At 47.3% G+C, this 12,926-nt stretch overlaps 1 protein-coding gene across 1 annotated transcript in view; it reads left to right on the forward strand.

Moving 5' to 3' along the window:
- Window positions 1-12,926, forward strand: part of LOC142788359 (splicing factor, suppressor of white-apricot homolog) — an 85,816-nt gene that overhangs the window by 17,702 nt on the left and 55,188 nt on the right. Inside the window, exon 6 of the mRNA XM_075884919.1 lies at window positions 12,724-12,797. Coding sequence (XP_075741034.1) covers window positions 12,724-12,797 — 74 coding nt within the window. The remainder of the gene's footprint in view (window positions 1-12,723; window positions 12,798-12,926) is intronic.

The following is a 12,926-nucleotide window of genomic DNA, read 5'->3' on the forward strand; positions in this document are numbered from 1 at the left end:
GTGGTTCAAAGACAGAGTCTGAGCTGAGATTTAATAACACAAATAAAATGTGCTGTCGAATGTCGCTATAGCGAATACTGCTGCAACGAATTTTCTGCAGCAACTAATAATTTTCGATTCCGTGTCAGGCGGCCAATTAAAACAATCAGAAAAATGTCTCGCCACAACAAATAGTTTTTCTGGGTATATTCAAGCTCACCAGTACTCACATAAGAAAAAGGAGCTTCCGTAGGTTTGTCATGAAAGTTCGTTAGCAACTCTACAATTTCTCGTTGCCACAACCGTGTGGCCGCATCGCAAGATCGGTGCCATCATGAAAGATGCACGCCTACTGCCGCCACGCGCACATCCCGGTAAATTTTTCGCCATTGAAAATCTTTGACGACAGGTAGAGTCGATCCCGGATATATCCAACTCGAAGGGGATTGCGAAATAGTTCGATATATTGAGAATTCGAAATACAAAATATATGCATATTCAAGGCATAAATTGAAGAATTTCAGGCCTCGGAAATAGTTACAAGAGCTAACATATCGATTCGCTCAAAAACAAGGTGCGAGCTGCAGGTTGCCCCTCGCTATTTAGTTCGTAAACTTGTCATGCTTCTTGCACGCCGTCAAGTTCCAGTCATCCTTAATATCATTGAAGCCCTTCAAATAAGCGAACCTAACTCCTTCAGCCACAACGTTGATTGACGCAGTACACCAGAATCGATGCAGTCAGAAACATCGTCATCTGTACTGATGAAGTTCTGAGATGGTGCCCGGAAACGCTGACAAGTCGCAGAATTCACTGAGGCATCGTACGCCATTGTCAGTAGCCTTGACGCACCCGAAGTCATTACGTGGCCCAAAGGAACATTTACGACAGTGTTTTACTTGTCGTGGCTCCAAGCGGCAGTCATAATTTTTATCGCTACGTGCGGGTCAACGTTCAGTTCAACTCTCAAATGAGGATTTATCAAGAACCAGGCGAGAAGGCCACAAAGCACAAAAGATGCAACGCCGAGTTCGCCGGAGTTCTCATTGTCAACATGTTGGCAATATCGATGTCACTGTGGCTTTGTAGCTGGCAGCCGCTGCTTTTAGCGGCTTTGATGCAAAACAATAAAAAAAAATAGCGTAGCCTCCGATTCATTGTTCTGAACCCGAAAACTCGTAAAGAATACGTCACAAATTTGCACATCTCGAGGGCCATGCTTCTCAGGCTTGCCTGCCATTGTGCGTTGACAAAAAAAAAGGAAATGAGAACCGCATGCGAACATTGCTCTGAGATCACCGAGTCACTTCGCATTCTCTTTCAGTGCCATCGGCAATCGGTCTTTTGGAAGACACCATGGCCGCGCGGTAAAAACTGCAGATCACGCATCAAACGTACCGATCTACGTGCAAGTGCCGTGCAACAAACTAGATCAGCGCGACGAAATGACACTGTTTTTTCGTCGCCTGCGTGCGAAAAAGGATCGGAACTCGCTGGAACGTCGCCTAAAATGGATCAATATTTGCTAGGAAAAATGCACTTTCTGAGCTTCGGCATGGCGCAGCGTTCAATATAGCGGATGTCCTGCTGTGCGGGAGTTCGATATACAGGTGCACCGGTCCCATTCTTTTGCATGGGAAATTTAAGGGGATTTTTCAACTGTTCCATATAACAAATAATTTTATATATCCCAGTTTGATATATTCGGGATCGACTGTAGTCCATCAACCATGATGCTGCCGGCAGGTTTGATGAGCTTGCGGGCCGCGGCGGAATCGTTCTGCATAAACTCCTACCCTGTTTTTTGATACAGCGCTCGAAGCGATGCTACTGCTCATTGTCACTATACTCTGCGACAAATTTTCTCGACATTGGAGCGAATGAAGTGTGGCTTCCACACATTTGTGTTGCTTTGCAAGAAGTGCAGCAGCTTGCTGCTGATTTTGGTTTCGCTCGCTGGCAACGTTAACAGGCTTAAAAAAACATATGCAAGAAAATTATGAATGGGAGAAACATTTTAATTGCTCAGTGTACATTTTAGTATTGTATTACGAGTACATTTTTTTTTTTTCGAAAACTAAACAGCAAGTCTGCAACCCACACTGAGGTCACAAACACCATGTCTCTTTGGAAAACGGGGTAACTCAAAAGGTGGTGTTGTCTAAGAAATGGAAAGAAAAGGCAAGAATTTTTTCCAGGCGAACAATAACGGTATTTTATGCACAACTTCCTGCAGCTGTCTCCGTCTGATAATGAATAAAGCAGCATTTACAGTCGAACTCCACTACAACGATGTCACAGGTCCCGTTAATTAGGGAGGCGATCGCCGGGCTAATTCCAAGGGCTGAAGTATCGGCCCCCTGAACCCCACCACGAGAGCGTGGACAATTTAGAAGTGGTCCTTTTTGGCGCGCCAGCGGACTCCGGCTGTGGCCCAAAGAACAAGTCAGAGCCGAGAGTTGATAAACAGACAAAATTATATTCTCAATAATGGCAGATCAGAAACAATACACAAGAATGCACACTCCACAATAGTTGCATACAATAGGTCACCAATCAAACAACGTACTACACAGTACAATCAGCCACACTCGAAACAACGGACACGGACAACAATACGCACTACAATGCAGTCGCATGCATCGAACAACCAAGACACTTAAAGACGAAAGAGTTAGTAAACTTATTCAGTCCAAAGTTCTTGGAACAAAAGTCTGAATGATACTCTTCCGAGGATCACTCACTCAAAGTCCAGCGTTGTTGTCGTTCCGCTGCCCCCGAAGTTTCTCTTCCAGGAAACCTCGCGTCTTCAATTGGCCGCTCTCCAGGCTCCAAACTTCTTCGCCGGAAACACGTCGGCTTCACACACGCAGCTGTTGCCACGCGTCTTCGCTCGATAGCGGTAAACACACACTCTTGCCTGTAGCTCGACTCGTCACCCCTCAGGTGGAAATCATCTTCTTCTCCTGCTTTGTCTCTACGGACAAAACCTTCGCCGACTACATGGCGGATACCCTACGCGCTCTGGCGCTAACTTCCGTCTTCTCCTGATCTCTCATCTCGGCTGCTCGATTAAATACCTTCCGCGCGCGATTCCAGAAAGTTCTCATCATTTCGTCGGCGCGATACGCAGCGAAGGCTGGGGAGAGGGCAAGACGGTTCGAAGGCCGTCCGTGACAGATGACTCAACCGGGCATCTCCACGCCCCTTTTCTTCGAGAAATTTCGAGGGCTTGCTTGGCCGCCGATGTGGGGTGAGGTGGTTCGTCGGCGAACCTACACTTCCGAGGGGAGAGGGACGCGTGCCCGGGGAGTCTTTGGATGCTTGTTTTCTTTTTTATCGTTGACCTCTCGGCGCTTCGTCGCGAGAATTTGGCGGCGCGCCCGTTTTTGAGCGCTCGTTTTGTGACACTGCCACTTTAAGAATATTATCTCATAATTTTCAAAACCACACAAACGAGCGCGAACAGTCCCTACACTCTCAGAGACTGTAACATAGTCCGTAACTCACGACACGTCACATTCACAATATATCACTCAATACAATTGTACATTGCAATTCAATCTCACAACACATATGATATAGACACAGGTACATGAATACAATACTCCATCACATACTTCAAGCAATACAAATGTACAAAGGTCTGTCATTACAATAATTGTGCAATACTATACATCACGTCACAGCACAAACACTTCGACACTTGTCACACAGGATAACACAACATATGGCACTCAGCACTGCCAAGCACATTCTGATTCGACCTCAGCACTTATCCTGTGTACTTTGAGCGGCGCTTGCGCCCTTTCTTGCGGTGCTCTCTCGATCTCTTCTTATTGTTTTTGCTCGTTTTGTTCCGGCGAGCCCCTTCCAACGACGGTATCTGAGGCGGCGTTTCAGCCATTGTTGTCACTTCTGACACTGCTAACGGGTCATGACGCTCAACCGATCCGGCGCGGTTATTCACCCGCTTGTTCATGTCACGACATGGGGCCTGGCTGGCCGACTCCGTCACCTTTACACTGTCGGTCGGTTGAGGTCGTGCCGACGCAAGTCCAGCTGCCTAGCACGTGAACTCATTCAACACGATCATCTTCTCATTCCCTGTCTCTTGCGCCCAGGCTTCACCTTGGGCTCGAGTGAGATCCTTCACGAGATTTTTCTCCGCTGTATCTCGCGGTCCCTGTGTCGGCGGGTGCTCCATCTTTGGGTATTCCCCCAAACGTTCTGGTTCGTTCGGCCCTCGCGCCCCGTCGATGCTTCCTATGACGAGGTCGTACAGGGGGGTCGTCATGCATAGAGCGTTAACCTTCCCACTGAAGTACGGGGTTTCAACCTCAATCTCTGCTTCGGGAAGCATCCGAACCGTACTGTCAATTAGGCAAACTGGTTTCGTTTTGCCTGTTAACTCACTTTCCCGTACCAAATTTCTCCGCACGATAACAGTGGAGCTGCCGGTATCTCTTAAGGGGAGATGCTACTCGAAAAAGGTTTTTTTTTTATTTCATAACCCAGCTCCTTGAAATTTTAGGTGTAAGTAAAGCTTGCAGTGCTGATTTCATAACTGCAATTATTTTTTTGATAGCTATAGTAGTTCCGGAGTTACTATAACATTGATATCAAAATATAGTGTTTTTTGTGCACATAATAAAGCTTACTAAACATTTTCACACAGAATTGCAAAATGGCTCATTCTGCTGCACTTGAGCAGTACAATACAGAAAAGTACCTCAAACAGAAAATTTATTTGCTACATTTTAAAAAAAAATTAAAAGTACTAAATGCATATTTTACATCTCTCTATCAGTGTATCAAGTTGTGTAACAAAAAATCTGTGATGTATAATGCAACCTAAAGTAGATACTTGTATTCTAGAGTGACTGATTAAGCTCTGTGCAAAATTTCATCAAGATAGGACTATTTTATGCCTAAAAAAGATTGTGCACAAGATGAGAGAATTACCTCAAAATGGAAATCGAGAAAAATGCATTTGAAAGTTGTAAATATGTTTACTCATGATTACACAGTGCGATTTGCACAAAACTTGGTGATATCATAGAAGGGACACAGCTAGAGCACCTAAAATTGTCCTGCTCCATATGTGGATCCTTTTCGCCGCTTGAGAAGGGAGTCATCAAGGCGCGCTTTCTTTGCCACGTTCCGCCGATGGGCCCTTGCCTCGGCTGTTTCACACGCAGACATTCTTTCGATTCTCCTCTGGTCGCGGGATTGGCCCAGGGTGATCAGTTGATCTGGTGGGACTACACCAAGCTCCTCTAGCACCTGTTCAAAGCTTGAATGTCCTTTATTGAACCACAACACGGCCATAGCAGCTGCAGTTTCCACTGTTGTCCGGGAGGCAAACTTGGTCTTCGGACACAACAACCAGATTTTGCTGTTCAAAGATTCTGCAGCGTTTTGGGTCTTCCCTTGAATACAACGCACCAGCAACTTTTCATCTGTGAGCCGCTTGTAAATGGGAAGCACAGCCAATCCTTGAGCCTTGGTCAAGATTGGTGTGTGGTCGGGTGGGGCCTCCCCAAGCGCTTCGGCTCGCCTATGCTTGCACCAGGAAGTCGCCCCTTCTGGACAGTATCGGTGGCTGCCTGCTGTGTTGCTCGATGATGAATGGAAATATGAGGCCCAGATGGCACGATGCATTTTCAGAATATCACCTCTGTTGTTTGTGATAGCAATACGGTAATAGTTCTGCAGCTTCTGAATTGTGCCATCTGTCAGCTTTTCCCCTCGTGGAAGTCGTGTTGGCAGTTTCCGAAGTGCAGTGCCTAGACGCTTGGCCGCTGTCGCTGAGGCCAAGGTATGTGGTGAAGCTGTTTGTGCACTCCTCCTTGTCCACAACAGCTTCACCACATACCTTGGCCTCAGCGACAGCGGTATAAGCTTTGCTGTCCCCATCACTGAGGAACTTGGTGAAGGGCAATGGTGTTGTGTATGAGGATGTCCTGCCCCATATGCGCAAAGCTGCCTCAGTCTCCATGGCATGAGAAGAGCACTCTGTATTTTTTTCGCAGACAGGTGTGTGGAATGCTTGCCATATTTCTTCTTCATCACCCAAGTCCTGGTGCCGGCTACAGGCAAGGCAGTAATTCGATAGCACTTGAAAATCTAGGCACAAACCAGTGTCACAGACACAGCAGTGCCAATGCCATTGTGGCTCTTGTGCCCTCTTTTTTGCCATGTGCCACCATACATGACAGCAACATCAGCCCCATCCACTTTCTCTTTAGTTATCATCCTCGCTTTCGCCAGGTTTTCTTGCACAGCTTTGGTAGCTGCAGCATAAACTTTTTTGCCGATTGCAATAAAAGTCTTATGATGCATAGGTATTGGCAGTCCAAGAATAGCGCAAAAACGCGACAGCTGTTCATGCCCAATGCCTATTGCACGCGCAGCCACAACTACCTTCACATTGACAGCGAAGCTGTCGCGCGAGCTGCCGCTTCGGTAGCTCCAGTCATCACCGGCATCGGTGGGCTGTCTTTCCGGCAGAACACGCCGTGAACTATGCGCGGCAGAAACCACTGACTCAGGACACTCACTGTTATCACAGTGCAGCTCGAGGAACGAAGAGAGGCCCTTACGTTTACTTGCGGTGTCGCGAACGACGAGTCCAGCGGTGTGGCATGTTGGACAAACAGCACGGCTTATTATCGATGTCAGTGCGCCGATGTCACAAAATACTCCGCTCACAGAGCCACAAACACTCTTCGTTCTTTCGCTTTCGAACTGTTCAATCTTTTTTTCTGATGCGCTGATGCACTTGATCGCGGCGTCGATTTCGTCGAAGTTCCCGCAAGCCGCCGTATCTCCGCTGCCTTGATTAGGCCTAGTGGCCCGCGGCTCGCATTCTTCTACCGCTGCTGTGCGCTTCGGTTTACGCCGACGCCCTTGGTACTTGTTCTTGCTTGCAAACTTTCGTGCTCGGAAGTCTCGCTTCTTCGAGTTATCCATGGTGAACTCGGAAAAACATAGAAACGCACGGCAAGTGCCGATCGTCGCAAGCGCTCAGCGAGCGAGGCCGATCAGATGTAGCCGATGGCGGCCTCGGTAGCGTACCATGTGACCGGTAGAGATGCGCGAAGCGGCTGCAGCTTGGCTGTAAACCGACTTGGAAACGACTGTTTTGTGAAATTCCTCACTAAAATACGAAACTAGGGGGACGCCTGTACACTAGAAGGAGCCTTGATCTACACCACCGAACAAACCCCGATGGCGTACGTCATCGTGTTGCCGAGTGGCGGATTTTCAAAAATAGCCGTCGGATGCGTGAATTGGCGACTTCGGCAGCTACCTTCACTAGCGCAGATCGACTTTTTACCACTTTCTTGTTTGAATTCAGCTATGACCTTTGGGGAAATGATAGTTGAATGATCAAAAGTGATTTTAGAAGCAATATCTCAAAAGTGGAAATTTTCGCAAAATACGCGATTTTTCGACCCGCATCTCCCCTTAACACCGTAACCTTCTTGCCCGCAACTTTTCCAGGCAGCGTGGGCATTCCCTTCGTGACACCGGTTGGCTGTTTTGTCATTACAGCACCCACAATAGGAATTTTCTCCCCATTTTTCAACTCTACGAATCCATCGGTGACGGCATTATTACCGGATTTCGGTGCCGCTTGCACACAGGATACCTGGTGAGTTTGACTCGTTCCGTTTCGACATGCGTCTGCTTTGTGCCCAGTCTGACCAGACTTAAAACATTTTACTACCGTAGGGCTCGTAAAGTTAGTACGACAGTTGCTCGCGCGATGACCCACTCGGTTACACAGAAAACATCGCGGAACACTCTCCGGTGCACGCTTCTTTTGTTCCGGTGCCGAATTTTTTGAATCTTCGGGACACTCCTTCTTGACCTTGGCCAAGTTAGTTCCACCTTGCGCTTCCAAGAATTGATCAGCTAATTCAAGCATGTCTTCAAGTGACTTAGCTCTCCTCTCTTTCAAGTACAGCGACAGGCTTGGGTGGCATCTACTAAGAAATTGTTCTCTAATTAGGAACTCTCTAAGCTCATCGTACTCCTGCGCTGTCCCTGAAAGTTCAATCCATCTGTCGAAATAACGGCAAAGTCGGGCGGCATACTGCGTAGCCGTCTCACCATCAGCTGGCTTTCCTGTCCGAAATCTGTCCCGGAATCCTTCCACAGTAAATCTAAGTCGCTTCAGCAAAGCAGCTTTCACCTTTGCATAGTTGGCTGCATCAGTCGGCCTCAGCCTGCCGTACACACTGAGCGCTTCACCACTCAAGCAAGTACTCAAAGCAGTTGCCCATTGATTTTCCGGCCAATTCTGGCTCCTTGCAATCGTCTCAAATGTGTGAAGGTACGCGTCAAGGTCGTCCTTCCTTTCATCAAACGCTACGAGCAGCTTGCTTGGGTTCAAGCGGAAGCCATGATCTTCCCGTTCGCTGCTTTCAACTCTAGCTTGGACGGGAGTTTGACTTCGCGGTTGCAAACGGAGCCGCTCGAGTTCCATCTCATGCTGCCGCTGCCGTTCCCTTTCCTCTCTTTCTTCTTTCAGCTGTCGCTCCTTTGCCTCTCTTTCTTCTCTCGCTCTCTCAGCGGCCAGCTTTTCTATTTCCACCGCCTCTTTCTCCTTCTGGCTTACCCACTTCCGTAGTTCGGCGCCAGAAAGACCCATCTTCTCACCAAGAGCTACTAACTTCGAGATCCATTGTGTCTCACAAATGCAGTCTTGCCGCGTGTAAAAAGTATCTGCCTAAATCAGTCTATCGGAACACTCCCCTGCACTCGTTAACGAGAACACTGAGCAACACACAAAATCGTTCCGATAGCAGTATCAACCGCTCAAGGCTCTTTCTCACTACTTTGGACACACTGTGCACCAAAAGGTCCTGTCGCGGACGCCAGATTAATTGTCACAGGTCCCGTTAATTAGGGAGGCGATCGCCAGGCTAATTCCAAGGGCCGAAGTATCGGCCCCCCGAACCGCACCACGAAAGCGTGGACAATTTAGAAGTGGTCCTTTTTGGCACGCCAGCGGACGCCGGCTGTGGCCCAAAGAACAAGTCAGAGCCGAGAGTTGATAAACAGACAAAATTATATTCTCAATAATGGCAGATCGAAAACAATACACAAGAATGCACACTCCACAATAGTTGCATACAATAGGTCACCAATCAAACAATGTACTACACAGTACAATCAGCCACACTCGAAACAACGGACACAGACAACAATACGCACTACAATCCAGTCGCATGCATCGAACAACCAAGACACTTAAAGACTAAAGTGTTAAGAAACTTATTCAGTCCAAAGTTCTTGGAACAAAGGTCTGAATGATACTCTTCCGAGAATCATTCACTCAAAGTCCAGCGTTGTTGTCGTTCCACTGCCCCCGAAGTTTCTCTTCCAGAAAACCTCGCCGAAGTTTCTCTTCCAGGAAACCTCGCGTCTTCAATTGGCCACTCTCCAAGCTTCAAACTTCTTCGCCGGAAACACGTCGGCTTCACACACGTAGCTGTTGCCACGCGTCTTTGCTTGATAGCGGTAAACACACACTCTTGCCTGTAGCTCGAGTCGTCACCCCACAGGTGGAAATCATCTTCTTTTCCTGCTTTGTCTCTACGGACAAAACCTTCGCCGACTACACGGCGGAATCCCTACGCGCTCTGGCGCTAACTTCCGTCTTCTCCTGATCTCTCATCTCGGCTGCTCGATTAAATACGTTCCGCGTCCGATTCCAGAAAGTTCTCATCATTTCGTCGGCGCGATACACAGCGAATGCTGGGGAGAGAGCGAGACGGTTCGAAGGCCGTCCGCGACGGATGACTCAACCCGGCATCTCCACGCCCCTTTCCTTCGAGAAATTTCGAGGGCTTGCTCGGCCGCCGATGTGGGGTGAGGAGGTTCCTCGGCGAACCTACACTTCCGAGGGGAGAGGGACGCGTGCCCGGGGAGTCTTTGGATGCTTGTTTTCTTTTTTATCGTTGACCTCTCGGCGCTTCGTCGCGAGAATTTGGCGGTGCGCCCGTTTTAGAGCGCTCGTTTTGTGACAAACGAACGCCGCTCAACGAAAAATTCATGATTCTCCCTCAGCAGTCCGTAGGATTCAATGCATAAATATTGTCGCCACAACGAACACTTTTCCTTATGTCGTCTTGTTTCAATGAAATTTCACGATGCAATTCCAGGTTCAGATACTTATTCCTATATACTAAATCCAATCTTTAACATTTCGATGCACTTTCATAGCCTGAAAATGCATCAAAGAAGCCTAAAACACGCGTTGGCACCACCAGAAACCGCCGCTGTTGAGCAAGCGTGGGCGCAGTCATTGCTCGATAGCGATGGCGATGAGACTTCCCTGGTTTTGCCACTGGCTTGCTTTTTTGCCACTGGCTTGCAGTAAAAGCAAGCCACTTGCTTGCTTTTGGGCCGCAGACGATCCGAAACTGAAGCTCATCGCTTAGTTCATGGTTTCCTTCACGCTGCTGCTCGGTGCAACCGCGGAACAATGCCTTTTCCGATGCTTATCATTATGTTCACGCTTTGCCAGTATGGTAACTAATCAGTGCGGCTGTTCGTCCGCATTATCAACAAAATCAGCTAGCTGCGAGTGATAGGTGATAAGAACGACATAGAAGTTGCCGCTCCACGATACTCTGCCTCCATCTCGGCGTTGTCGGATACACGTTGAGGGCGGACAGCTGCTGTTGTTAACGTGTTAATGCAACTGTTTGGTTCGTTGTTTCTGCGTGCTTTTCAGCATGGTCTCACTATGCGTGGGTGAGAATCACATCGTGACGCTGCTGGGAAAGAATGAAAAGCAGCGGACACTTTTTGAATTTCGAGAATAAACGTGTCTTTGTTTTTGTAGCTCAGATCGGCTGTTTTTTTTTGTATTTCACTACAACGTAATTTTCGCTTCAAATTTATCCGTACCCCATCAGTTTTGTTGTAGTGGGGTTCGACTGTATTACAGCAAGGGACGTGAAAAAGTAACGAGAAAACTAAAGCACTATTTTTTGGCATAGCAGCAGGCATGCGTTTTGGTTTTATAGCTTCCACAGTGCTATCAAGAAAAGTTGTCGCCGAGTATAGCCTCGCTATCGTGAATTACAACCACGGTGTTATAAGTACGCAAGTGCAGTCAGGCACTGCTAGCCCAAGCGCAATTACACACTACCACAATCGCTGTGAACACAAGTGCAGTCGCGTCAATGGGATCATGGGCAAACACGAAAGTACAGGTCTTGATGATAAAATTACGGTTGATGCGAATTTCACGATGATACGAATTTGAAAGTTACTTCGAAGGGACTACATTATATAAAATACGCTGTGATTCAATGTTACGAATGGTACAACCACACGATTGACTTCTGCACACGAACGGCGTAACACAACTTGTCTGTGAGGAGGCCTGTTCACACTGTGCCTTAAAGGAAGTGAAAACGACAAAACTCATCGGAAGTTTGCTCCTTTCGCCACCTAAGTGGTCAGAAAACTACGATGCTAAGTTGACGTGACAGCCCGAGAGCAATTACTTAATGCTGAAACGATATTGATATTTTAGCTTAAAGGGAAAAGGGGGGGGGGGGGGCTGAAACACTTCTTCAAGTAACCATGGAATGGATCCACTAAAGAAGCTTATTGCCTCACAAATTCACAGCCTCAAAAGTATTGAGAATACATCCAGTACGAGAGGAGTTGCAAGGGTTTGTCGCACGCTTCCTTTGCGTTCTTTCTTCTCGTCCAGATGAAAGCTCTGGAAGTTAAGCAGGGAGGGATGGCATGAGGAAACAAAATGCATCATGCGCCTCAGGATTTTCCCTTGCTATTTTTTTTTTGCTTCGAATACACAACTTTTCAGTTCGATTATGCGCGCGCGGGCAGCTTGAGTAACGATCAAGCGTGCCTTGCTCAAATCAGCCAATGGCTGTGACGAGTAATTTCTAAGCTTGTGGCATCATTTGCCGGGAGAACAGAGCAATTTTTAGCTGACTTGGAGAATTTATTGTGAATGGCAGGCCGCGGTGCTGCGTTATAATATTTGGTGGATCGCGTGTTCTCGGTAGCCTCAAGTACCGATTGGCAACGTTTTCTGACCATGCCCAAAAAGTGTTGCTGAGCCCCTTCAAATTAGAAGTGGAGGTTCGTGGCAGAGCGTATTTTCTTTGGGTGGGTGCTTTCACGGCCTAACGTTTCTACACTGCAGTGAAACCACCTTTACAGGGAGTTATAGGCGGACTAATACGTTTATTTGTTCATTGTAAATACATAGAAAGTTTTACTAATTTAAATTCGTATCAAAGCAAATTTGAATACTCTACTATTCGCTAGAATATTCAAAGCATTTGAATACTCGCATAATCCTACCAAAACTTGCTCCAGAACAACCTAAGCCAGTAGCATCATTGCTGAGGCAAGCGTCGCCCTTCATACTGCAGCTCAAGTGATCTCCACGCTATGCCAGCGCTACTTTTCGCAACAGCGACAAAACCTGGCCACTTCTCGAAGCTAGTTTGCAAACTGAGAGTAATTTTAAAAAGGTTGGCCATGGCTGATGGCATGAAGAGTTTCATCGCTGTCGCAGTTAAATGTTTTGCATAAGGGCCATATATATTTTTATTAGAGTGTTTATAAATGCCTGACTGATCATATAAGATTGCCCCATTGGTATCGCGACAGTATTGGGGGCATTACGTGTGTGCTTTGGCTGTTTGTCTATTCAACTGTCACTCGCGCTTGCTGCAGGCAACGAGGACTCCGATGATGATGATGACCACTATCTCCACCCAAGCTTGTTTGCCGCATCAGCACCAGCTGTGGTGAGCTCCTATGTTCTTGACTATCCCTTTTTTTTTCTCCTTTTACCGTGGAGTGATGGCATAATTGTGTCTGCTTTGTCGGTTTTTCTCCCTCCAGAACTTTTCATATTGCAGAGGAAAAGCAGGTCA

Source organism: Rhipicephalus microplus, unplaced genomic scaffold (genome assembly GCF_043290135.1).
Source record: "Rhipicephalus microplus isolate Deutch F79 unplaced genomic scaffold, USDA_Rmic scaffold_56, whole genome shotgun sequence".
Taxonomy (NCBI): domain Eukaryota; kingdom Metazoa; phylum Arthropoda; class Arachnida; order Ixodida; family Ixodidae; genus Rhipicephalus; species Rhipicephalus microplus.